Source organism: Leguminivora glycinivorella, chromosome Z (genome assembly GCF_023078275.1).
Source record: "Leguminivora glycinivorella isolate SPB_JAAS2020 chromosome Z, LegGlyc_1.1, whole genome shotgun sequence".
In the NCBI taxonomy this organism is placed as follows: Eukaryota; Metazoa; Arthropoda; class Insecta; order Lepidoptera; family Tortricidae; genus Leguminivora; species Leguminivora glycinivorella.
This window is the reverse complement of record NC_062998.1, coordinates 20,162,682-20,189,686: the sequence shown is the minus strand read 5'-3', so window position 1 is coordinate 20,189,686 and position 27,005 is coordinate 20,162,682. Positions and strand designations below refer to the sequence as shown.

At 38.5% G+C, this 27,005-nt stretch overlaps 3 protein-coding genes across 4 annotated transcripts; 1 reads left to right on the top strand and 2 right to left on the bottom strand.

Annotated features, from left to right (window-relative positions):
• Nucleotides 1-982: 982 nt before the first annotated feature.
• LOC125241575 (replication factor C subunit 4) lies at nucleotides 983-12,443 on the bottom strand. The gene is made up of 6 exons (XM_048150122.1): nucleotides 12,242-12,443; nucleotides 11,887-12,162; nucleotides 10,211-10,429; nucleotides 7,892-8,051; nucleotides 4,796-4,878; nucleotides 983-3,322 (listed from the first exon to the last, which is right to left on the bottom strand). Exons 1-6 carry the CDS (start codon nucleotides 12,346-12,348, stop codon nucleotides 3,115-3,117), a joined length of 1,053 nt encoding a protein of 350 aa, XP_048006079.1. The 5' UTR covers nucleotides 12,349-12,443; the 3' UTR covers nucleotides 983-3,114.
• Nucleotides 12,444-15,130: 2,687 nt separating this feature from the next.
• On the top strand, nucleotides 15,131-21,759 carry LOC125241154 (zinc finger MYND domain-containing protein 10-like). The gene is made up of 10 exons (XM_048149493.1): nucleotides 15,131-15,319; nucleotides 15,422-15,530; nucleotides 15,626-15,739; nucleotides 16,474-16,613; nucleotides 16,758-16,880; nucleotides 17,089-17,243; nucleotides 17,430-17,581; nucleotides 18,037-18,195; nucleotides 20,879-21,117; nucleotides 21,642-21,759. The coding sequence occupies exons 1-10, from the start codon at nucleotides 15,216-15,218 to the stop codon at nucleotides 21,709-21,711; spliced, it is 1,365 nt and encodes a 454-aa protein (XP_048005450.1). The 5' UTR covers nucleotides 15,131-15,215; the 3' UTR covers nucleotides 21,712-21,759.
• Nucleotides 21,752-24,604, bottom strand: LOC125241155 (ribonuclease H2 subunit B). Of its 2 annotated transcripts, none has more exons than XM_048149494.1 (5): nucleotides 24,328-24,604; nucleotides 23,951-24,160; nucleotides 23,098-23,222; nucleotides 22,683-22,857; nucleotides 21,752-22,432 (listed from the first exon to the last, which is right to left on the bottom strand). In XM_048149494.1, the coding sequence occupies exons 1-5, from the start codon at nucleotides 24,431-24,433 to the stop codon at nucleotides 22,119-22,121; spliced, it is 930 nt and encodes a 309-aa protein (XP_048005451.1). In that variant the 5' UTR covers nucleotides 24,434-24,604; the 3' UTR covers nucleotides 21,752-22,118. The 2 variants fall into 2 exon arrangements, with proteins under 2 accessions (XP_048005451.1, XP_048005452.1); XM_048149495.1 differs by having other exon boundaries at nucleotides 23,951-24,109.
• Nucleotides 24,605-27,005: the final 2,401 nt, after the last annotated feature.

Sequence of the window (27,005 nt, the reverse complement as noted above, 5' to 3'; positions counted from 1 at the left end):
TTAAGCCCGTGCCTACGTTTTGTTTAGTAAAGGGCTTAGAATATAGGTCCTACATAGTCTGTTTAAACGCCCTTTCTTCAGACATGTACGTGTTGAAAACCGCTGGTTAGAGACCATTTAAAGATACGCCAACGGAAAGAGTACCCTGAAAGTGATGACACACTTTATTAGATGGACACCTGTAGTCAGGTTGTCAAAACCTACTGCAGGTGTTCGTCTGGGATAGTAGAAAAAAAGCAAACTTGTGTTATTAAAATCACTTAATTATTTATTATAAAAAATGCATTAGCACATATAAAATAACCCATGACTTAGACACTACGGATCTGTAATGATTACTTTTTACAAAAAACAAAGGCACTAGATTACTATAAGACCAGACATATTTATGGGGTGATACGATGATGGCTTTTATTTCGGCCTGTCTTTGACAAATAATTTGATAACATGATACAAAAATGTTATTTAACTTATTTGTCACGATTCGGTCGGGTAGAGGATCGATAGTTGGAAAATAGACTAGTAGAGTACCGTTCATAAACGGATACAATCGGAAGTTTTTAAGAAGTAAATTCATATATCACAAGAATATGATACAGGGTGGCAAAAATACGTTGACAAACGTTTGTATAATTATTTTCACTACACCAACGGCTAAAAGCTTTCCTTGCTAATCGAAAACAGATAACAAAATTGCATTTTATCCACAAGAGTGCAAAGTAATTTCATACAAATTTTAACTTGATGTCTTAAGCTATCTAATAGAATTTACCTATAAATGATGATTTTGAATCATAAATATTAAATAAATCGATGGATTTGATTTAGTTTGATGTTTTATAGTTAGTTAGTATTTTCTTCGTGTTGGTGTGGTGAAAAATTTTGTGTTTCACTCGGTGACAAAGTTTGTTTAACCTTAGTGCCTTGAAACCCTCGCGCTCAATATTCCACTTTTTGAACCACTCGCTACGCTCGCGGTTCAATATTGGAATCTTTCGCTTGCTCGGGTATCAATATAGTGCGTTAAACAACTACTTTGCCCCCTTGTAAACCAAATAACTATTTTCTGTCCTTACACAAATTAAAATGGGAAACCTTAATAATTTTTCACCAAATAAATCGAATCGTCTTCAAAATATCCTCCTTTGGCTTTGAACTACAAACGCAAATATTAGAACAAAAAAATAACGATATGACGTTGTATCTCTAGTATAACTTTCGTATAACTTATTGCAAGTATAGCTTGTAAAATATCGTAATTTTTGTTATTAAAATACGGGCTAGGGTTTTAAGATTGATTACAAACTATAATTTATAGTTTTAAGTTTAGTTGGTCTACATTGCAAACCTTGTAAAATGGACATGAATGCTGTTCAAATATCCATGGTGAATGTAGAAATATACAATATGTATAGGCCCAAAAAATATTTTCGGTAACTTCGATATTTTGGTTTATTTCAACATTTCCCTATTCTTTGTCAACGTAATTTTGGGCCACGCTGTAATATCACAATATTCGTACGATTTGTTTATTTCATTATCACTTGATATCTTTGTTGATTTTAGTTGTCATATTTATATTTAAAAAGACGTACATAGATGTTATGATTACGATTGTATGAATAGTTCTAATATGCACTTCTCAAATTGTAAATGACACTGCTTGGTTATAAAAACTCATGGCATAATAGTCGCACGTGTACCGCAACACTCACGGCAGCTTAAATGTTATGAAGTTGCAAGAAGTTGTGATACAGTTTCAATGTGATTTGGCATCCTTACATCTTTGTCAGTTGCTAGTGTTCATTCCGATCTGTGGGTACACAGGTACTGTTACAACTTACGAGGTATGTATACTAAAAAAAAACATGATTATGTGATAGCAAGAGACACGTAATTTTAATATTTAGCGCTAGATTTTGTCATTGGAATATCTAAATAAAACAGCGGAATGCTGTCAAAATACGAGCGATAGAAATTGAGAATCTGATGGTATTTCTCACGATTAATAACCGGTTGCAATGTTTTAAGTAAGATTATAATGCCTAGTAGTGTAGATATTATTGTCGAAATACAAGAAATCGAGTGGTAGAATTTAAAAATCGTCCTTAGTAGTAATAAAATTAAAACTAAGCAAAAGGTATTTCTGATACCGGATCCATACAGTATACAGATAATAAGAACAAATTTCGTCTTTGTATTGTAATAGCCCACCAAAAACAGTTTAAAATAATATGTTGCCTAAAAGTAATAAAGCATCTTATGCAGACCCAAGCTTCTAATTTTACGAGCTCACCAATTCTTTAGGCCAAATACGTGGATTTTTACTTAGGCCTATATGGATGTATCACGAATACTTTAAAAGGGTTTTTCAACGGACCACTGCCTATTTGTAACGTTTCAAGGTAAAGCCTGAGCAGAAATATATGACTATTGTCAAGAGGGCGCTTTTATTTTGATGCAGTTCAGTATAGTATGAAGAAAATAGTTGTAATGAAATTCCGCAACATGGCGCGTCCTGTCACGCGCCTCCTGCTGGTGCGTCCTGTCAGGCTTTAAGGGACTCTCATATTAGAGAAAGACACCAATAGTTGTCAACATCTTGCAGCTAAAATACGGCGCGATTAGAAGTCCCTTACCTTGAGAACGTCACAAATAGGCAGTTAAGACGGTTATGAGATAACAGTAGTCTCCCTAAACATATTGACGCGGCATTGGCTTTCGCCGACCAAAAATCGCTCGTTAGTATGACCATGCGTACGCGTTCAACGGTGACGACGCGTAAGCGTTTTCATACTAGCGAGTAACGTACAATTTTTGGTCGACTGGAGCTGACCCTAAGGCTGGTTTAGTGTCACGCGCAGCGATCCGCACGACTTGTCGTCCGCTTTACTCTAAAACGCTCCCTGAACGTACTAGATATTAGTCCGGTGGAGATCGCTCACACGTGTGACACTAAGGCCTATAGTCCACTATCATATGTTTATCATGGAAATATGATTATAGGCAACATGCCGTCCTTTTTCTTCACGGTGGAGAAAAAGGGAAGCATACAGACCTATAATAAACATATGATAGTGGACTATCGGCCTAAGAAGTGGAGAGAGGGGTGTATCAAGGGTCGTTGTTGGCCATGATGATGGCGCAGCCCAGGTCCGTGAGCTGCATGGCCTCGGCGCCGCCGTCCTGCAGGCGGTGCGCGCAGCCGGCCAGCTTCTCGCTGATGCGCACCTTCTGCCGGTTGGTGAGGTGCCCGCCGCTCACCACCGCCGCCGACGCCTGCTCTAGCAACTGCGACGCCGAGTACGCTTCCATTAGGAAACTGAAACATTTAAAACTCTTTTAGTATCTTTAAATATTTTTTATTTATTAGGTATCAAATAGTAATATACAAAAAACCGGTCAAGTGCGAGTTGTACTCGCGTTGTAAGGGTTCCGTACACTACAAGAAGGGCTTAAGCGCCTCCTTTTTAGTAGGAACTTAAGTCATTTTTGCAAATAATCGATATTTTGAACAAAACGAAACAGAAATGAGTTTATATGTAATATTCAAACGCGCTCACACAATTTCAAGAGATTTGGTAACTTCGCAGCGGCAGTGAGTGAAATTCGTAATTAGTTTTTTTTTTCTTTTAAGTCCGACACGCTACGCTTTACTGTAGATTTCTAATAGGTTTTCCTGTAATCTATAGATTGAAAACTATCTCGTGTATTTTTTTGAAAATTTTACGCTTAGTAGTTTTGGAGATAAGGGGGGAATGGTAATTTTTTGCCTATTTTCTTAAATTACTTGAAAATTACTTTACTAAAAATTATTTAAAAAAAAATATTTGAAATACTTATAAAAAGCTCTTTCATTTGATATGTAACACAATATAGTTCTAGATACTTTGATTTTAAATTTTCACTTTTACCCCCCAAAACCATAAATTACATGTCCGTCTTTGGGTCATAGTTTACATATGTGTGCCAAATTTCAAGTTATTCAGTTCGGTAGTTTCGGAGAAAATTGGCTGTGACGACGGACAGACAGACACACGAGTGATCCTATAAGGGTTCCGTTTTTCCTTTCTGAGGTACGGAACCCTAAAATTACGCACTTCCGACATTAAAATATTAACACTATTCCCAGTTGAAAATTCATCCGCGACGCAGGCTTTTAGTAACTAACTTGAAATGTGCATAAGGTACAGCGGGGCAAATCTCGACTGGGGGGCAATTGTAACTAATCCATTGTTTCCATTATTACACTATGATGTTGAGTTCTACATGTATCCACTGAACACGCCTACTATATACGAGTATAACTGATGGTTTAATGCAAACATTAAACATGGAAAAAATGGACCAGTTACATTTGCCCCCGAGTCGAGATTTGCCCCTTTGTATGTACCTTAGTATATTTTATTCCTTACTGAATATTCGTGATTGAACTGGTTCTATTTATCTAAAAGTACTTTGTTGCTTGTCATAAGGGCGCTCTGACAGGTTATGTGTATTATAAAGATACAATTAAACCTCGTCCTTATAGTAATCGATAAAGTATAAACTTAAACACATTTTGATCATAATGGTGGTGTACTCTAAATATCAAATTAGATACCCTACAGCAATGTATTATGTTAAATTACGTCTTTAAGGATGAAGAAACCAGCTATTTGAGAATCCAATCTCCCAACGCCTCTAATTATTAATATGGCCTATTATGTATTAATCACCACACTATACACCACATGGCATATTTTTCTAAAAAGGTGGGTACATTAGTTATGAAGGTAAAGCGATGATTACTTACTTCTCAACAAACTGTTCCAGTTCCCCATAGTTCTTGATAGCCAGGTACTCGTTGACAAGTTTCTCCGGCACCAAACCAGTCACCTGAAACAAAACAAATTCCATTTAGAGGCCAGTTCCCATTAATATTAATAACAAATTATGTACCTCCCTAAACTTAACACTTTTATTGTCCAGTGCCGCACATATGGGTCACGGAAAGCGTTAGGTATAACAAAGCCGTAATCTTTACAATTCTGAGCCGGCAGTGAACGTGTTAATTTTTAAAATGGGATAATCTTTAGCATGAATTCTACCTACGTTAAAATAACACGCATTTACCAAAAACACCACAGCCTGGTATTTCTGAAAGGGTTATTGTATTATTTACCTTTTCGCTTGAGCCATAAACTTTTTAAAAATTCAGGTACCTGGCACCTCTTGAATAACATAATCTTAATTGCTTGACCATTAAGTAATACTCAAAGTGTTAAAGAGTGAGGTATTGTTTTTGTGTTGAAGCTTATTAGCAAATAAAAGATTCTCAGAATACTACTCGTACCGTACTTACAAATAAACAGCAATATAAATAGACACAGAAAGAAAGAAAGAAGAAATACTGCTCTTCCCTTTCCGAACATATTCTACGCATGTATGAATAACTTCAGTGTAGGATACATATATTTCATAAGATTAAGGCACAATTACGACAGGCGGGTAATTAAAACTTAATCGAGATATTATCCATGTTCCACTGAACACGCGTGCCATATGTGAACAGTGGACACACTGTTTAGTTAAAAAAAATCTAGTTGAAAGTTGAACTTACATGTTAATTTACAAAGAAGAAGACGTAAATAGAAATCAGTAAATAGATAAGTACATGAAGTACATCTCTATTGTTAAATTCTAGCAATGCCATTATTAAATTGCAACAATAGAATGTGTTTAACTAAACCTAATGATCACAAAATATTTATGAATCTTATAATAGTATGCGTTTTCAGCATGATGATGGATTTCTATGTACTAAGTTCATAAATATGTGTACATTTTTTCACCCTATTGCTACGAGTTAAGGTGAAGAAGTGTACAAATATTAATGAACTCGACTGTACCTAATGAATTAATGATATAATGAGTCACATCATTAACGCAAACGCCGCACGTTATCGTAGCGGTACGCTCGTTGTTAATCCCAGGATTTTCACCCTTTGTAGAGGAAAGCTACGTTGAACATATATGATGATGAATAAAAAGAGCCTTTAAGGTCAGTGTGGGGAAGACCGTCTACCCGGAAAGACCGTCTATTGACTATAACTTTTTTGTTTATATATCTACGCCTCTCACACCTCTGGAGGTATAGCAGTTTTTCATCCTTAATCCATTGGTTTTCAATACATATCCCTAGGACGAACACTAGTTAACAATAAACTTGTTTCTCGTTTCGAACTCGAACATCAAGTTCAACATGGTTCCGCAAAAAAATAAAATAAAATAGAAGCAGTCGGAATATTTGTATATCATGTATGTAACGCAGTCATTTAATAACCGTTATTTCAGACTAGTACTATTATTCTACTCAAAACGCGCTCAATTTCTAGTTTTATGTTCTGAAATATGTAACTTAGAAATTGTGCCTAGTCAGAAAGTCCGGCATAAAAGAGAAAGGCAAGACCGGCATATGATAAACAAGGAGTTGCCAACCTTTTTTAGGCTTTATTGGAAATAAGTCGAGTCTAAACAATATCAATATATAGGTACGTTTTTGGCTTATGATAGTTGTACCATTTTTGATTTTAACTTCGAAATACAGTTTTGATAATGATTCGTATGGTGTTACTAAAATCATTCGAAAGTATTAAGTAAAAATAAAATATATATGACATGGTTGTGAAGAATGATAAGAGGTGAACAGAAGTAAGCCTACACTGCATTATTCATCGTCAAATTTAAGTTGGTAGAATTATCGTAAGCCCTAACCGTTTTTTATTATTTTTGTTTAAGTATATTTAGATTGTACAACATGCGGCGACAAATATTTCAAAAGAGAGTAGGGTTACAAGTTGGTTATTATTTTTATAATCAGCAGTACCCAACAGGGACCGTGACCCTTTAAAACGGTTTTGACACTTTTGACCGACTATTTTACGGCTACCCGACCGTTAATTGATATTGCTGGCTGTCACTTTGACAAAAAGTCGTCATGGGTGTCGTCAATAGGTTTTCGGGGGTGGTAGCTCAGGTAGGTGGTAACTCTGGTAGTAACTATAGAAAAACCAAGCATTGCTAAGAAATGTTACCAAACCAATTCACGACATCTTAATATCCTATTACCTTTTCTTAATAAAAAAGTTTCAAAAACAGATAAGTAGTTGGATTTATATGAGTCTGTAATATCGTGACTAAATTGTATCGCAGGTGTTCGTTGTAAAAACAGTATTATGCAATATCTGGACCTGAAAAGAAAAGGTTATGAACCCCATCTACGGGACTTATGCCGGTCTTGCCTTATAAATAGAAAAATGCTTATATGTTCAAAATTTTAACATTATTTTATTAATTATCTAGCACATTCTGCCCTGTTAATACGTAAAATAACAATGATCATGATTTTGGAACCTAGTCTCATATGAAATTACGCGACAACAAGCACTAGACGGTCTTTCTGTACCCATCGTGGGAGGACGGTCAACCCGCCGAGCCTTATAAAATGTGATTTTTATGACTTAAAAGTACCTTATTTCACCAAAATATTATAAAAGCTTTGTAAAATATAATATTTGCTATCTCATAGGACCATGCGTATTACGCCAGACTACATTGATTATAGAGTTTTATCCACTCAAACTTTATTTCAAATAAACTATGCCGATCTTGCCCTCACTGACCTTACAACTTAGTGGGTTTTCTAAATTAGTTAATATCATTTTAATAAATCTTGTAAAACAACAAAAGGCATTGATCCTTTTTCAGCACCCCGCAGCACGCCTTCACAAACCCCTCGCCCAGCAGTCGTTGGCAACACTTCAGCGCCATGATCGCGCGCCGCAGGTCGCCCTCGCACGTGCCCACCGTCTGTTACAACGCTCTGCCGCTGGAGTCACCTGACACCCACCTCCACGAGCCCTTCAGCCGTGACCTCTCCCAGCAGCCGCTGGCAGCACTGCAGCGCGGTGAGCGCGCGCCGCAGGTCGCCCTCGCACGTGCCCACAGCCTGCTCCAGCACCGACCCGTCGCCAATCTCCACGCCCTCCGACTCGCAGATCTCTCGCAGCCTGTAACACCATATTAACATGCATTTGTTTAAATCGATTTAGTCAGAACCATTGTATCAGTTAAGCTTGGCTTGATATTTGTTGAATTTTTAATTATAGAACAGAAATCCGTATTTTGAACTACAATGGGAATAAAGAAGTTTCTAAAACCACAGCACAATTTTTCGCTTCTTAGAATGTCAAACACAAAACCTTCCATTTTCAAAACCCCATGACATGACAATAACAGCACCACCAGGTGGCTGGGGGAATTGCGAAAGTGTTTTACAGAATTGAACAGGGAATTGTGATGATTATACATCATTAAACACTGGAGTGCTGAGCGGTCGACTCCCGGCCGATTTCAAAAGTCCCCGAGTGCTGAGCGGTCGACTCCCGGCCGATTTGAAATGTCCGCAAGTGCCATGGCGCCGGGAGTCGACCGAATGGTCATTGCGTATTTGGCGGGAAAATTAAACGTTTGCGCGCGCACCTAAGCTACAAAAACTTTAACAATAGATAGCGGAAAACACAATTATTAATTGTCGCATCAAAAATAATTACCTGTAATATAAATATTATTAGAAAATCCTTATTTTAAAAGCGCCAGGCAACAGGGCCTTTGCTAAAAATTTGATGTTAAACAAATTGTGTTTTTATGTGTGTATTTCTATACAAAATTGTATACGGATTTAAATATAATGTGCCTGGGTAAGTACTAAACAGTTTACAATAGTTTAATCGTAAATTTGATTGTTTTTACTTATTGATTTGGCATTTTATTTCAAATAATCGAGTGATGAATAGGTTTGGCTCGAGGAATTAGGCGTTTATTTAGATATATCTAGTACTAATAACCTAAAAAAACACCTTAATCGTTAGGTTAACTATTTGATAACCAAAGTTTATAATCTTTATACTGAAAACTCGATAATTTTTCATCACCGAGACACAATATTCAACGTCACGACCGTGGCCATTTTATTCAATTTTCGATGTGGATAAAATGTGCGTAATAATTTAGACGAATTTTGTCCCATTTGTATGTCGTTTTCTATTAAAATATGTCACTACTAAGACATTGTTATTTAATGTAGCTTTGAAACCCCCAAAATTTTAATAAAACCACTTTAAGAACTTGGTATTATGAAAAAATGTACGAAGGTCATCTATCTACTTTAGCTTTCGCACGCCTTATTTTTCAACTCATTTATTTTTGAAAATCAGAACTTTTGTTACTTAAGCCTGTGATAATACATATATCTTAAGACGCGCTACAAAACGAGTATATAATTTCAAACATATAATTGATAAATAATAACAAAACCAGATTTCAAAGTTACCTCAGTTTTTTTACGAGACGTATTTCATACCCAATTTTAATACGCTTTTAATATGTAAAATCTTAATGCAAAAGTGTAATTTTATTACCTTTTCTGATGTATATGTTTGTAAAAAAAGTGTTTTTCTTAAGAGTAGTGCTTTTTTCTGTATTTTTTAGTCTGTTTTATACAAGAATCCGGATTATTTTTCCTTGGCTTAGGTTAAAATGAGGATTTGCTAATTTCTTACATATCGACAGCAAATGTTTGTCAGTGTAATTAAAAAGCCTATTTTATGCACATTATAGCGTCAAACTTTTTATATACAACTTTCATACAAAAATAAGAAACAATCATTAAATTTGTATCTCCCGCCAATATCTCGCTGATCACCGTTCAGACCAACTTCAGACCCTCTGGCACTTGAGCATTTTCGCGCAACATGGCGCCGCCACCTGACAGCTATTTGACGTATCCGTGCTGCCACCCGAAGGGTTAATAATGTGCACACAGCTCTCTTGGATAAAATCATTGAAAAGGCGACAACAGGTGGCCTTATCCATACTAATATTATAAATGGGTAAGTGTATTTGTCTGTTTGTTTGTCCGTCTTTCACGGCAAAACAGAGCTACGAATTGACGTGATTTTTAAAGTGTAGATAGTTGAAGAGATCGAGAGTGACATAGGCTACTTTTTGTCTCTTTCTAACGCGAGCGAAGCCGCGGGCAAAAGCTAGTTGCTAAATAAATTCCATCAGCACAACTATAACTTATCAGGAAATAAAGAACACAACTTCTAATAAGTGCAGTATGAGGCAGCAAGCTGAACATAAAAATCTCATAGTTCAAATTTCATACCTCATGATAACATTTTCTCTTGCCAGCGGCTTGAATCGGAACTTGGAGCAGCGGCTGGTGATAGGCGGGATGATCCTGGACACGTAGTTGCAGATGAGGCAGAAGCGCGTGGTGCGCGTCTCGCGCTCCATGGTGCGCCGCAGCGCCGCCTGCGCCGCTGTCGTCATGGAGTCCGCCTCGTCCAGTATCACCAGCTTGTAAGGAGGACAGGGCCGCCCACTGGAAAATCATAACAATATTTATGTCAGTGTTCAATGAATTTTTAATGAGAAAGTCCTTTCAATAGCGTTTTTTTTTGAAGGAAAATATTGTAAGGAAATCAGACAAATTCCAATAAGACCTAGGTACCTTTTGGTTGGAAGGTCACATGGCTGTTATTTTCGTAAAAACTAGTCCTACACAAAATCTTGGGATTTATTGTTTAAAAACTTTTTTTGTTTAATTTTATTATGCAGTGGTATCCTCTTCTGAGTTCAGGAGATTATTGCCATTATGATTCAAATTAAAATCCAATGTATTTTATTTTTATTTGTACATTGGTTTGTAAATTACAATCTAATCTAAACTGTCTGACAAATCATTTGAAAGGTTACTTTTGAATGTTGTGGTTATTATTTGGTTTGATTACTGTTGACCACCTATTATTAAATTACTTTTTCTCATAAACCGCACACACAACTGGCATGTGCAAAAGGGCAACTGTAAACCTTACTCAGAAGTAGTAACAGTGTGTTACATATTGTCTATAGATGTACTTTGTGTGCAGACACAATAAGTAATGATGACTTTAGGCTTTCAAGGAGTTCAAAAGGTGAATAATTATTAACTTAAGGATGTAGAGCTCTAACCTCCTGAGAACCTACAAACTACATAATAAAATGTGATTCTTTTTTAATTAAATTGACAGAGTTTAGTACATTTGCAGCAGTACCAGGTTGAAAGAACTTATAATATGAAGTATGGTTAAACTACTGCAGCAAAGGTTTTAACTTGCTTGCAAATTTTGAAACATGCTTGTCAAGAGATTAAAGTAGAAATTAGGGATGTCACGAATGTCGCATGTGTCACATTCGCGAATGCGAATATTCAGAATGCGAATGTGCGAATGCGAATGCGAATATCGCTGAATTTCATAAAAAAACAAAATAAAAACCAAGCAATCACCAACAACCCGCTAGGTAAAAAAATTAAAATGCTTACTATTGGTCAAAATGCCAAGTACGAACTTCACGCCGTACGAATTTGACCTATCTGCACATGCGCGAGTCGACAGTCGACAAGTAGCAATTGGAGCGGCCGGCGCGGGCGAGGAACAAGCTGCGACTTGCACACATTCGCATTCGCAAAACATTCGCATCGTTTGAAGCGAATGCGAATGTCAATGCAAATGTTTAAAAGAATGCGAATCATTCACATATGCGAATGCGAATGCAAATATTCGTAACATCCCTAGTAGAAATGGCCTCTGCGATACTGTATTGCCACAAAACTGAGTTATATAAGCAATTAATTACTATGTATGTACTTGCTTATTCAAATAATGATAAACCATTGTATTACTTTCCAAATGTCATTACAGCAATTGTAACTAGCTTGGCATACAACATGCCTGAAATGCAATATCTTGTATAAACCTATTTGAATATAGAATATTGACTCTGATTTTGATATCTTACTCTGGTCTAGTGCTGCTGACTGTGAGCTGTGCAAACGACTTGACTTTGTCCCGGATGACCTGTATGCCGCGCTCGTCGGACGCGTTTAGCTCCAGCACGCGGTCGCGCGAGATGTCGCCGAACAGCTGCCGCGCCGCTGCCAGGATAGCGCTCGTCTTGCCCGTGCCCGGCGGCCCGTAGAACAACAGGTGCGGCAGATCACCGCCCGACAGACATTCTCTCAACACTTGAACCACCTCTCCCTGATCTACGATGTCGTCGATAGTTTTTGGGCGGCTGAAAAGACACAAAATTATTAACGTATATAGCAAATATCACAACTATGAAATTTTAGTGTACAAAGGAAAAACTTTACTATTTTTCGACCCATGGTGCCGGCGGTTTTTTCTTTGTCGGCTTGGTGCCGGACGGCGACGGCTTAGCTGAGGCTGATATTTTTCCAGTTTTAAGAAAGGCCTGCATTTTTCTAAAATACAAGTTTAGTAAATTATATTCAGATTCTATAGGAAAACAATGCAATGTAAGGAATGCGCGGCACTTTGCCGAAATTCACTTCAATTTTTGACTTGACACAAAAAGTGATGACAGCTGTCAGTTAAAAATTATTTGATATGGTAATACTAGTTTGTCAGTTACGGCGCTTGCGCACTGTACATCACTTTGCCTATGTTAAGAGACTTTATTTGCTTTATGGCTAGTTACACTGGTCAAAAAGAGAAATAAAAAAACAAAGTGTGATGTAAAGCTGCATTTTTGGTATGTTATTTGGGGTCCTTGGGGGAATGTAGGACTATATTTTGCAAGCAAAAAAATGGTGTGCTAACTTCGTAATTTAAAAAAAAAAGTAAAAAAATCAGACTTTTTTTGGTTTTTGACGTTTTATTAAAAAACTATGCATTTTTGGTCAAAAGTTGCTTTGTAATGTTGAAAGCGCATTAAATTCCAAACAGTTTGACATTTTTTTTATCAGTGTCCGTCAAATATTTTTTGAGATATGAAGCGTCAAAAAAAGAGCATTTTTCCCCTTTCTATGAAAATATTCGTTTTGCTAATATTTTGAGACATATATCAGCAAAACAACTCAGGCTATTACATAAATTGTAAAATAAAAATGTAGAAAATTTCAATAAGACCAAAAGGGTGCCAGTTATTTAAAAAAATAGGATTATATCATAAGTCTAGTATGACTGGGTCAGAAATAATCGGTGGATGGTAATGGCCAAATGGGATAGTTTACATATATTTAAAGGAGGCGTAGCGGAGAACGAATTATTATTATTTGGGGGCTGTTCAAGTATTACTCAGACACATATTTGCGTATATCAAATCAACATTTATTTAGTAAGTTAAGTTTACGGTCAGAAAGAGCTCAGGATCGCCGCTTGGCGGAACAAAATATTTACGAGTAGAAAACCCTCATTAATTGAATCATATTGTTCCGAAATTGTTCTTGTACGGACTGGTTTTTAAAGCATATCACTGAGGGTCAATAACATCGATGCAATCTCACGAGCGTTGTCGTGGACGTGGCTGAATCATAGTATTCTCCGTTTAACGAAATATCAGTACATAGTATGTGTTGTATTGCACGCGCAGGTCTCTCACCGCCGCGCAGGTGTAGTCGGACCATAACTCGACAGTATACACGCTTGTACAAAAAATGAGGAATAGCTGTCTTTTTAAGCTGTCACTACATTTGGCGAATCTTCTAGCCAACATGTTTGGCCTTACTGCGGTGGCTCGCCTCTGCCTTTCTATGTCCTCCTGGTCTTTTAAACTGGAGAACAAGATGTGGCCAAGATATTTGACTTCGTGTACTCTCCGCAATTGAACTCCATCAAGCAAAAGAGGTGGTACATGTGTGGGCATATGTGCTGCCTCCATGAGCATAAATTCAGACTTGTCCGGATTGTATCTCATGTTATGCTGGCTGGCGTATTCTCGCATTCTGCAAGTAACTTACGCATAGCTCCCACAGATGGTGCTAGTAGGACCATATCGTCTGCATATGCGATGTGATTTATCATTTGCCCATTGATGGAGCAGCCAACCTCGGTACTGGTCAAAGCCTGCGACAGCCCATCCATGTACACGCTGAAGAGAGCCGGAGACATACTGCCTCCTTGTCTCACGCCACACTAAACAGCCCGCTGGCTGTGGACAGAGTTGACTTCCATCTTACTACGTTCTTCTGCTGGGAATACCACTTCTCCAGTATCTTAATAATTGGCGTGGGCGCTTTCCGTTCCCGTAGTTTATTCCACAGCAATTGGTGGTCAAATACCACTCAAGTGGACTTTCTATCACTACAGGAGTTGTGCCATCAAGATGCAGAACCAGGAAAATGTAACTAATTCTGTTTTATTTTTCTAATTTACTAAACTTCAAAATTTTACTGTATTTTATTTCTTCATTAGTAATAGTCAAATCGATGCAAAGTTAGCTTAGACAATTTTTTCAGATAAACGGATATCAAAGAAAGTAAGATCGAATAGGTAGCACTTTCAACCTAAAATTTTTAGCGTAAACTATTTTACCTTAACCAATCTACCAGACTCTTGGCTTCTCTGTTTATAGATTTTTTTTTGTTTACCAAAGTAACTATTCGTCTTACTGACCTTTATTTGCACTAAAACTAAAGCAAAATAAATTTTATACAATGTTATATTGCAATATATATCATATCATGAAGTATTTTGCAGATATTTGTCTAAAAATATTGGCAAAACGCTACATTTTATAAATGCGTCAAAAATTAACCTTTTTTGACGCTTCATATCTCGAAAACTATTTGACGGACATTGATAAAAAAGATGTCAAACTGTTTGAAATTTAATGCGCTTTCAACATTACATAGCAACTTTTGGCCAAAAACGCATAGCTTTTTAATAAAAAAATAAAAACCAAAAAAAGTCCGATTTTTTTACTTTTTTTTTTAAATTACGAAGTTAGCACACTTTTTTTTTGCTTGCAAAATATAGTTTTACATTCCCCCAAGGACTCCAAATAACATATCAAAAATCCAGCTTTACATCACACTTTGTTTTTTTAGCCGATTTTCATGTAAGATTTGACCGGTGTAAGTCGAGACGGATATGCACCGGATGAATTGATCAATCGGACCCGGTACATCGTGTGGTGTAATACTTACTTAACACTTGTATTGTGCACTTCCGGTGGCGCGTATTTTGAATTATCGAGCAAACGTTGCTATAGTTACTTAATTTTACAAGGGAACCTTGAATTTGATTATTAATCAAGTTTTCTACTTGATCTATTACTGAAGTGTAGATCGTTATCCTAAAAAAACCATAGTAAAAGATTGCAAAATGGTTGATAAGGATCCTCAGCTTAGTGCATTGGAAATAGGTGAACTAGATATGTTCGTGGACAGTATTGAACCATCCCGTATCGATAGCATAGGAAATCAAGTGTAAGTAAAATATTTCACTAGCGACCTACTTCTATGCTAGCGACAGTGCAGATTGATTGAATCACCATGTTCGAATACATTCAAGCCATCTTCAACTTATAGGTGGATTGACTGGCACATCCGACTTCAGAAACTAAATCAGCAAGCAGTGTTAGAAGCGACATCTATGCAAGAAGAACTTACTAAAGAGACATTGATTTCCTCTGGAAAGGTAATGAACTTGGAAACTTACTTAAACATACAATATACGTTTTATGAAACAATTCATTATGAGGCAAGAAACCGACAGCTACTTTATCATTTCAGTTACCAATTCTAGTCCAAGAAGCGATATGTATCCAAATATGGCGGTATAAAGTTTACCCTCAAATACTGAAACTGGAGCCAGCACCCTCTTGTACGTTTGGTATTTACATGGTGGTAAGTTATCACTTCGTTACAGCCCATGATTTTGTCCAAGTAGAAGGCCACTTCCTCCTAGTAAGTAGGTACTCTCTGATACTCTCGTACTTATTACCAAGCTATATGATGCCTGGTACTATGTAGGTTGGGGGTTGGATTATTATGCTAGGTAGTTCCCGTCCCCTTACGATAAGTTTTCAACATTCGAAATACATACATACATACAATCACGCCTGTGTCCCATGAAGGGGTAGGCAGAGCACATGAAACTACTCAGGTTTCAGTGCCACTCCTGGCAAATATAATAATTTGTAATAAATACATTCGAAATAGCAAAATTATATAAGTATTACATTTTTAATAATGCCTGTTGTGAAATTTAAGTTTTTGTTACCTAATTCAAAACAATTAGGATTCTTATCAGTGCAGCCCTGTACGGTTTTATATTCGAATTTTGTCAAATTCAAATGGGCGGAAACTAGCTCAGTAGCCCTTAGTATACCAGAAATTTGGTGGAATTCTACCTTTAAAATGCAAAGTAGTAATCTGCGGTTAAGAGTACGTAACCAAATGCGTAGCTATCTATCTCTATCGCTCTTGCGTATTGGCGCGACAGTCTGCGTATCTGTCGGCGTCTGGCGTCTACGCCGGCTGGACTGTAGCTGCCTTACAGTCCTTACACAGGGTGTGACAAATTCCTGCTTACCGATATACATACTTACAAGTATACTTTGCCTTCTGTTCTGGAGCAGCTGTACCATGAAGCAGCGTGTGTCGGGCTCCTGGAGACGGTCCTGTACCACGAGGACGGCGCCCGGTGCCTGAGCGACGTGATCGTCGACCTGCTGGGGTACACCGTGGAGCAGCTGACGGCGTTGCTGGCGCTTCTCAAGTGAGACTTGTGACCGGTTCATAACCATACATTATTAACTTGTCTAAGACTTCGTACGCCGCAAAATACTTATTATTAAATACGTGTAATACTGACTTATTTCGCACTTTCGAGACATGATCATGTCGCATACAATATTTACAGTAACGGATATTTGAAGCCCCAGAGCGCGAAGGAGCTGGAATGTGAGACTGCCCCGGAAGAGCTCGAGCGCCGGCAGAGAGACCTGCAGTTTGATATCAGCATGCGTTGCATCACTATCGTGCGGTCAGTACCAAATCCCTAAGGTACGTAGTAAACTAACCCCTAGTACACCAAAATTGTCACCCAAGTGGGACGATATTCATGTATTCGGAAGAACGCGAATGCTGATGAACGCTAATCTTAACAACTAGGTACAAACGTTCTTGGCGATGTGTACACGAAATCTATATTTTTCTCATAAAGTACGTTGACAGCGTTGGTTCTTGTATAGGTACATAGCGGAACACATGGAGGGAGCCGGTGTGGGCGCCTCCATTGCTACGGGCCTTTACAAGACGAACGACGTGCCTTCCATCCTGGCTCATCTGCTGCACGAGGAACCGTGGCGCAGGACCACTGAGGCCGGCGAGCTTCAGACTTTCAACTGTGACTATTACATATTGTCTATTTTTTGTCGTAATTTTTGAATAGCTTGATCAAGTTTTTAAGAAAATATTTTTTAGTGATAATGATATCAAAGGTCCTAACAAAAATTAACCAACATTGGGCAACATGTTGAGAATCATGATGAAATAATCGGTATTGCGTTTATTTAAAACTGCCTTGTTTCAGTCGGCCGGTGGGCGAAGCCGTCTGATGATGAGCGACTGCAGATGCACCGCACCGAGGTGCAGCTCTGGCTGTGCCTGCGTCAGCTGCTGCTGGAGCCGCGGCTGGCGCACCAGTACACCGTCGACGAGTGCCGCCGCACCGCCTTCTGTCGGGTGAGGCTGGGACGGGCGCGGCACGCAGCAAGAATAGCGAGGGTTGATGTGCTTGCGTGCTGTGCGACTCCAGCATCAGCTATCAGAAAGCAGATTGCTTTGCAAGCTGAACATTCTCATCAGATTCACCGAAGTTAATAAAACCATTATATTCAGTAATCTATTCGATCATTATGTAGATACTTGCATATCTATTACTACCTATAGGTATTAGGTAGACACTGGGATCATAGATTAAATATAAGATCATACCATCCCATATATTAAAATGCGACCGCCTAAGAACGCGCATACACTACACCACATAGATGGCGCCACATAAAAAGTCTTCGTGCGCGTTCTTAGGCGGTCGCATTTTAATGTATGGGATGGTATGATCTTCTTATATTTAATCTATGCTGGGATGTAGAATTCAGAAACCTAAATAGTCCACTTATTTTTGTTTGTCTTCCCAGCTGCAAGCGCGGCTCACTGAGAACATGTTGGACCAAGTGCCGCCGCTGGGCGATCTGAAGCAGTTCCTGTGTCGCCTCTCCGTGGGTGATTACTCTAACATTAACGGTCGCACCAACGTCAAGAATCCGGGCTGCACACTCATAGAGGTCGTGCCACAGGTATGGCCCTAATACATATAATAGGGAATATGCACGTAACTCCAAATAGCCAAAATATTTTTATTTGTAATCTTTATCGCTAAACAACATACGTATACAAAATACTTTTGAAATTTATCGTAATTTAATAGTGAAATTAAATTTTCAAAAAGCGGCTTTTTTAAACTCCCGCACAAATTCTCAAAACGCAACGTGACGTCATGTTACTCTTATCGTCTGTAAGTAGGAATGAGAAAGAGTTATTCTTTTCTCGCTTCCAATACGGCGTACGTGGGACGTCAGATAACACTCGATCGAGCGCGCCAAAATGATCGCGTTTAAATTGCCCGTATATGACAGTGGCTTTATTTTTTTTTCTAGTTTCTTAGTTTATATTTTTGATGTGTTATATTTATTTTTAGTAATGTCATAACTAGTAGAATCGTATAAACAAATAAAAAAAAACCGGTCAAGTGCGAGTCGGACTCGCTCACCGAGGGTTCCGTACAAACTTTCAATAGTTGAATCATCAAAATGTTATTCATAGAACTCTACAGATTTGACTAAATCCCTCAAGACTCAATTTCCCACATAACAAGTAATATTTTAATATACAATTTTATTGTTAGACAACGTCCAAATAAAATCAAGACTATTCGACTTCAATAGTTTACGACTTACGACATGTCGCAAGGACGCTCCTGAACCGACCTCATTATATCAGGAAAAACGCGATGTAGGAAATGAGCGTTCAACGTACAGCGACATCTATCGGCAAATTGAGTAAACTAATGCGTGCGAGCTAGTATGGAGGATGATTTTTATGAAATAATTGTTTATTGCGTGAACCGATTTTAACCATTTTTCCTCTATTTGAAAGCAGGTAATTTCATTGTTATTTTGTTAAAAAACACAGGTACAATAAACACCCGCAAGGGTGTTGAAATTGAAAATGTAAATCTGAAAGGTTTTTTATGAATTAAAAAAAAAGTTTTCAAGATACGTGTACGATTTTATTTTTCCTGTAATGTTCATTATAATAGCCATGTTTGGTGAAAATTTCATAAATTTATGTTGGTAAACTTCGGAGATAAGGGGGGGGAACGGTATTTTTTTTTTAATTTTCCTTCAAAAAACATTTTTTTTCCAAAACCAAAAAATTATAAAAAATTGTTTTGATATGTACAGTTTGAGCTCTTTCTAACGATACCCCACTTGACCTAGTTACTTGAAATTTTCAGTTTGCCCCCCTTTCATTTTGGCCATTTTCTATCATTTATATTAATTAATAAAAAAAAAAAATTTCAACTTGTAGAGGTTCACAATGTTTATAACTATTCCAAATTTCATATCGATAGCATAAGTAATTCTCGAGATATTTAACAATGTGACAGACGGACAGACAGACGGACAGAGTCGCACCATAAGGGTTCCTGTTGTACCTTTTTGGTACGGAACCCTAAAAACGTGCATACACCCAGGGCCGGATTAAGGGTAGAGCGAGTGGAGCGGCCGCTCTAGGCGCCACATGGTAAGGGGGCGCCAAAATCGAGAATATGGAAAAATCCATACAAAGAAAAATACATTGCGTGGGCGTACACATATCACAAACCGGCGAGAGGAGTCGGGAATTATCCAGCTATTAAAAATCTAGATTTGTAATTCAGGTTGTGGAAAGTTGTCAACATATACCAACATTCATAAGGGCGCTGTTGCTAGGGCGCCGTAAAAGGAGAATTTTAGCCCTTGACGAACCACATTTTTGTGCGGCACAACGACAAAGTTACGTTATCCAAATGCAAAATTATGAGTCTATCCGATAGTCCATAGCGGAGTTCCTCATAAAGCCAAAGGCGCAAAACGTCTCAGAGAGGCGCAATTTTGTGAATCACAGGAGATGATGAGCGAACTTCAAAGGACTAAGATCCCGAAGGGCACTTAGTGGCAAAATACCGAAATGGGCATCCCGACGGTGACGATCGAGTTCGCAGTTAATGTCTTAATTATAATATTGATGGCGAAATATAAGGCCTAAAAGTCGGGAACATAGGCGCTGTGAAGTCAAAATACCCTAAAATATGCCAAAGACCGCAGGTCTGCAGTTGATCAAAGCTTGAAAGCTCGCTGCTTCCCCGCTAGCGGGTTGAGTCTTAATAAATTGCGTCAATAGGAAAAAAAAAAATCGCGCTCGCTTCGCTCGCGCTCACTATTTATATCAGTTCTCTTTTAGTTACTTAGGAAAAATTCCGCGCTCGCGTTTTCATTTCAAGTCTGCTTTCCTGACTTGGCCACTATAGTACTCCATTTTGTTCGTTATTTTATGTACATGATATCCACGTTCAGCCCCACAACCATACTAGGGTGCGACTGCGAAATTTCAACCATTGTCCCTTTCGTACTCTGTATGATGAAATCCATAAATTCTGTAGGTATTGCGTTAATCTTCAAATTACGGCAATACTATGAAAATAACTTCTTCCCAAGGGCGCCGAAACTCAAACCCGCTCTACCCTGATCGAGTGCACGGGCCGGCGCTGCTGATACACCTACTGCGGATAACATGCTTAAAAGAGCGACGCGTAGCGCAGATTTGATTCACGTCACTCGAACTATGGCACTAATTTCTATTGTTTTGATTGGGCCTGGCAGACATGGGATCTTGAAAAATATCACTAATTCTAGTACAATCTTTTTTCTTCTTCAGATAAAAGACTCGTACATGCGCCAAGTGCACAAACGCACCAAAACGATGGCCAAGCAGCAGCTCCGTCTCTTCGACATGGACGGCAGCGACGAGTCGCGCAAAATGGCCAAGCAGCTCCTCGACTCGTACACCAGCGACGCCGCACTGGCCTTGGACGGCGGCGGCGCCAAGTGCGCCAAGTGCGGGGAGGCCGCCAGCAAGAAGTGCTCGCGGTGCAAGACCGAGTGGTACTGCGGCCGGTAACTATCTCCATTGATGATGATGATGATGATAATATCCTGTTATCCCCCATCAGGGACATAGGGCTCTCAGAAGGGATTTCCTTTATTCGCGGCTCCAGCTCCGCCCAGCCGAGGCCAACTGATCCTCTTGAACTGACTATCTCCTTTAGTAATTAATAATAACTAGCAACTGAACTCACACGATAACGTGACGCGAGTTCGCTGGCCATGTGCTGCGAGTCTGCCAGCAAGAAATGTTCGCGGTGGGGTAACTTATATACCTAACGACTAGAAGTAGTTAGTATAAAAATCATTTGTTGATATCCATACCTTTTGGCATGAATTGGATTTCCAAACTTTTCTAAAAATGGTCCTTATGCTTCATATGCAATAATACTGATTTCATCAGCATTTCAGACTAAGGTACGAAGGTCATTATTGCACTTGAATCATAATCTCCATTCTGTAGTGGAAAGCCACATTCATTTGTACATTATCTGGCCTCGCCAGGTAGTTTACGATAAACTTTTCTATTATTCCAGGGAATGTCAGGTGCAACAGTGGCCGAAACACAAGGAGTTGTGTGACCAATTTTCCAAAATGTGCATGTAGAGCGTAGAGAATATGAAGCTGAAATTTAAGTTATTTATTGTATGAGTCAATTATGTTTATTTAATAAAAGGAATACCACAAATACCGGTTTTTCGCTGGGTTCTTGTATTGTTGAATTTACATTGAGAAATATGTATATTTTAAGGTGAGGGTATGTAATGTATGTAAGGGTTGTAAAACATATAACAGAAAATATCTAGGAGACAAATTTCAGCTAGTCGTTTCTGAGAACCTAGTAGGTAATATACTAATATACATACATATAGTCAGTTTGGAAAGAGAAGTGTTGTGGAATGTATGTACACTCTTCTTGTTTAAAGGCATAAGATATTGAGTACTTACCAGTTTCTTGTTAAAGCACAATAAGCAAACTAAAATGGTGATTACTTTATTCAAGCAAGATAATGCTATTTTTTAGTAAAGAAAGCTGATATGGTTTTTGTACCACTTGCAGCCTTCTGTCGAGCTTTTTCTTTGGCAGTTAATGGTTTCTGTTTGGTTACATTATTTGGAAGTGGTGAAAGAGCAGTCATCAGCTTACTGTCTTCAGTATTTTCACTTTTTACTCTTTTGTTGTTACTTTCTGCAACTTCGGATTTTCGTTTCTGTCCTAAAGATTCAATCATGTCAGGCTTAAAATCAAACTTCTTTTCCAATATGTCCACTATGTCCTCTTCAAGATATTCACCTATTATGCCTAGAGCATACTTCAGGAAAAAGTCTGAAATATTGAAAATTACACACATGAATTACCAACACCATGTTCAGTATGTTTATTTTTTGAAATTAGTACACATAGATCCATATATATCACCCTCTAGGGTGTAATATAATATGATATAGCAAAATTTTGGAAAAAAATGGTGTTTTGTATTCAACGCTACATTATAATTCAGCTATAAACTGCAGTATTTTCAGGAGTAATAATAAACTAGTCTGTAAAGATAACTTTTGTTAGGCAGATTACATACCGTCATCCACAGTATCATCATTGGCAGTACTAGCTACAAATGTAGCAGAGGCAGCACCTGACCGAACGTGAATTTTCTTGGCTCTCAATACTTTAGCCAATTTCTTCACCTTACTTTCAAGCCATGACAAAGTTTTACTTTCATTATACTTGTAAGCTTGTAAATCTTCAGGGCCCTGCAAACAAGCAAAATATCATTGAGAATTGATGAAGAAAGCAAAATGGGACAGATGTCTATTGTCTTGCCAAAATATTAATGGGACAACCCAAGATTTTTTTTTATACCATGGTGCCAAACAGGTATATGGTCCACCTGATGGAAAATGGTCACCATAACCTATAACCAAGATGTTATTGTTTAATCATATCATTATTCAGTCATCATATAGCATACTAGTACCAGAAAGAAATATCACCTTTAGATCTGCAATATTGTCAATACCAGCAATGAAGGCAAAAAGCTTGCTAAGTCCTTTTTCTGATAGCAAATCTTCAATGGGTATTGCTTTGCTCTGGCATTGCTCCCTTACATGCGGCAAAACTGAAAATAAATTATCTGTTAACTTTATTGGTAACACAAATTAACTGCCAGGAACCCACCTGGTGGGTGTTTGTGAACTTTGCTGAGTAGGTGGTCACAATACAAGATAACAGTTATAGACTAGACAATGACTAGTTTCTGGAATAGTGCACCATTTATTGTCTCTGTCAATGTGTTAAAATCACTTTATATATTATTGACAACTAAATAACATGTGTATCAAAATATCCTGCATATAAAAAAGTTAGTAATCACAACAAAATCTTAAATGGCAGTTCAATGGTCTGGTAGACCTAGTATGGTACTAAAATATGTGCAAGCAATCATTTTTTATGCAAGTTTACTTAGGCCTGTACCAGCTGTTGCTGGCTAAGAGTCCCCCCACATCCAGCGTCTCGCGAGCGTAGCATCGGGTCAAGTATGGCAAAGCCTGACGCCGCGTCGGCGCGACATCTTCGCGGCTGTGTCGTCGTGGTCTTTTTTCATACAGTTGGCCCGACGCTACGCTCGCGAAACGCTAGGTGTGGGGGGACCCTAAAATCCAAACCAACAGTCAAATAATTGACCATATATTGATTTAGTCTAGCATTCAATCCAAAGACATAATATAAACAGATTTACTGCAATTCCTAGTAATTACACTAATCTGGCTATCTTGTATCAACTTTAGTGAAGATTAATGAAATGTTATATTATTAATATTATATACATGCATATTTAAAACTTACCCAGGAATATAGGATTTATGGGAGTCAACATAAACATGCTAGCATCAGACTTGACAGTTTGGCCAGTGAACCAGCATCGGTGGGGCTCATTAAATGTAACGACTTCATATATTTTCTTGTTAGTTTCGTCCAAACAATACTTGCTAGGCTTTCTGCTGGCTGGGTGTGGTAGAGTTACAATTACAAACTCAGAATTTTGTAATAAAACGTCTAAAAATTACAAGATAATCTATTAGCAAATACAGCAACCTAAATGGTTCATCTTTATCGTATTCAATCAATAGTCAAATACCGGTAGAATACGTAATTTTCCTTTATGATTCTTTAACGTAGGTACCAAGTTTTGTTTGTGTGTTTGCATACATAATACAACTTACCTGGAGCTAAGAGTAACCAGGAATTATCAACACGTTTTTTAGCTGTCTCTTTGTTGGATTCATCGGTCGTACTTGACGTGTTGTTTTTCTTATGAGATCGCGTCATATTCAATAGTAAATTATTGATAAAACTAAATGTTTAAGTCTTACAAACACGTTATTTATTTAATTCACTATTCCAAGTAAAACTCTAAGCTATTTTGCACCACGTACAGCTTGCGAATTCGCTTCCCGAGGTTCCCGACGCTTTTGTTTCGTGCCTTCTGCCTTCCGGCCGTTCCCGCCTATTAGGACTATTTGACATGTATTTGACGCCTTTAATTAAATGACTTTGACAAGACTTGACATTGACATTGCTGTGGAATCCTGCAGTTTGGCTCAAATAAGGGTGCGCTCCCACGGGCGACAAAGTTGCTCGACGACTTACGTATTTGCAAAGAGCATTGAATCACTGCGTTTTACATTTGCGTATTTGTATGAAAAGTTGCGTCGCTTCGTGAGCGCACTTTCATACTAGCCCATGGTCGCAACAAAAAAGTCGCTTCGAAAAGTCGCCGGTCGCCGGGGCAACAGTTGCTCGGCGACCAGCAAGCAGCAGCAAGCTCCTAGTTGTCAGCGACTTTCGTATTTGTATGAAAAGTTGCGTCGCCTCGTGTGCGCCCTTTCATACTAGGCCATGGTCGCGACAACAGCTGCCCGCAACAGTTGCCCGTGTGCGCGCTCTCTAATTGCTGACGAAATAATGTTGTTACGATGTTATCACAGACTACTAAGGGTGCGCGCCCACGGGGGCAACAGTTGCTCTTGCTCGGCGACTTTCGTATTTGTATGAAAAGTTGCGTCGCCTCGTGTGCGCACTTTCAGACTAGGCCATGGTCGCGACCAAAAAGTCGCCGGCAACAGTTGCCCGTGTGCGCGCTCTCTAAGAAGATACTACATATGTTATTATAGCTGCAGGGCCTGCAGGACCTGCAGGATCACTGTATCATGAAATTTTGATATTTTGTCTATAATTTTATGGATTCTTTAAATTTAGTTGATTAGGTACTTTTGACGTGATAACGTCTAATAACTCGTTACTACGGGCAGCATGCACGAAAAAGATGACGTCATTGTCCCGTTTCCCAATATAGCTTAACCTCCTGAGTCCCGGGCCAATTTTTCCGATTTTGAATTTGGAACTTTCTTTTATTTGTTTAAGAGTTCAAAACTCGAATTTAATTTGTACTTGTACAAGTACGCGGGGACTCAGGAGATTAAGCGCCATCTATTGGCGCGCGTTGGAACTAAGCGGCTGATCGATGCGCTCGGTACGGCCCAGCCACGACATTGGTCTAAGCGCGGCAGCGGCGAGCGGCAGCCATACGTGCGAATGAAAAGTCCCATCGCTGTGTCTCGCTTCAATGTATGGCCGCCGCTCGCCGCTGTCGCGCTTAGACCAATGTCGTGGCTGAGCCGGTATGGTTGTAGCGTGTGGCCTGAGTAAAGCACCACAGCTGCGACAGATAGCGCGCCCGTGTTTATTATTTTTGAGTGTTTGTAATTTAAAAACATGAAAGATTGCATTAAAATTAGCATCTTTTATAGAATGAAGTTGTTTGAAAAACTTACTTATTTAGGAGTTAGAGCAGTACGAAGTTGCGAATTTTCCCATAGTATTTACTAAGGCGCCAGAGACTTAATAAATTTACGATGATTTTTTTTACCAATATGACCTATGTTAATATTGATAAATCATATAGAACACGTTTAAATAAGGATGTTTTGTTATATAAACTTTTTCTTCTCCATTAATATTTACTGAGATATTAGGGTTCTAAGATTAGTAAATGGCACTAGCACTTTAATAAAATTAACGCGTGTCTCGCAAACGGTCTAGGATACAAAATGACGATTTTTATATAGGTATAGGTTAGGTTCGTTAGGTATCTTCAAACGGCCGAAGGCTCCTATTCTGTGCAGTTTCTGTAATAAGCGGGGCTCCGTCGATTTCTGTCTCTGGCGCCTTATCGCTTTCTGTCTCTGGCGCCTTAGTAATGCTACGGGAAAATTTTGCAACTTTGCACCACTCTAACTCCTAAATTAGTAGGTTTTTAAAAAATTTGCACAAGTACTAGAAAAAATGCGTCTAACTCAATAAACAATAACTTTACCGCAATTGATGTTATTATAAAATTTTTGCTAATTTATAAAAATATATAACCATGAGCTATTTTAATGCATTTTTCTAAAACAAAACACTTGCAGAGGATTTATTTACAAACGACTGTACGGATATTACCCATATATGTATCCATCTCTATTCGTAACAGGAATGGTTGGTCTTCAAACTCTAGAAACCAGACGGAAACTGCTGCATATTATGCATTACCGCCAACTGTTTCACCATAGAGTAGATGACGCATCCGTGCTTGAGAGAATGGGGCTGCAAGTGCCAAGAGCGAATGTGGTGGTTGGCATGCCGGGCGCGGTGCCGGCGCGGCGGCGGCGGCGCCTGTTCGCGGCGGCCGGCGCACCGCTCGAGCCCGAGCTGCTCTTAACCGCATCATGTTAGAGACAGACGATATTGACATATTTGCTGATAGTGTTGGTGTGTTTTACAGAAAACTCTTAAGGTTCATAGACTCTACACTCCTTAGGTAATTAATGTAATAACCATAGTTTAACTTTTAAGTGTG

What these genes read in the sequence shown, in the direction of transcription:
- LOC125241575 (XM_048150122.1), bottom strand. Translation starts at nt 12,348, where the DNA reads ATGCAGGCCTTTCTTAAAACTGGAAAAATATCAGCCTCAGCTAAGCCG. An exon ending in GCACCATGGGTCGAAAAATA is followed by an intron (nt 12,163 to 12,241) that starts GTAAAGTTTTTC and finishes GTGTCTTTTCAG; the next exon opens with CCGCCCAAAAACTATCGACG. An exon ending in AGAGAAAATGTTATCATGAG is followed by an intron (nt 8,052 to 10,210) that starts GTATGAAATTTG and finishes ATGGTGTTACAG; the next exon opens with GCTGCGAGAGATCTGCGAGT.
- LOC125241154 (XM_048149493.1), top strand. Translation starts at nt 15,216, where the DNA reads ATGGTTGATAAGGATCCTCAGCTTAGTGCATTGGAAATAGGTGAACTA. An exon ending in CGTTTGGTATTTACATGGTG is followed by an intron (nt 15,740 to 16,473) that starts GTAAGTTATCAC and finishes GTTCTGGAGCAG; the next exon opens with CTGTACCATGAAGCAGCGTG. An exon ending in ACCGAGTGGTACTGCGGCCG is followed by an intron (nt 21,118 to 21,641) that starts GTAACTATCTCC and finishes CTATTATTCCAG; the next exon opens with GGAATGTCAGGTGCAACAGT.
- LOC125241155 (XM_048149494.1), bottom strand. Translation starts at nt 24,433, where the DNA reads ATGACGCGATCTCATAAGAAAAACAACACGTCAAGTACGACCGATGAA. An exon ending in CATAAATCCTATATTCCTGG is followed by an intron (nt 23,223 to 23,950) that starts GTAAGTTTTAAA and finishes ATTTATTTTCAG; the next exon opens with TTTTGCCGCATGTAAGGGAG. An exon ending in ACAATATTGCAGATCTAAAG is followed by an intron (nt 22,858 to 23,097) that starts GTGATATTTCTT and finishes GCTTGTTTGCAG; the next exon opens with GGCCCTGAAGATTTACAAGC.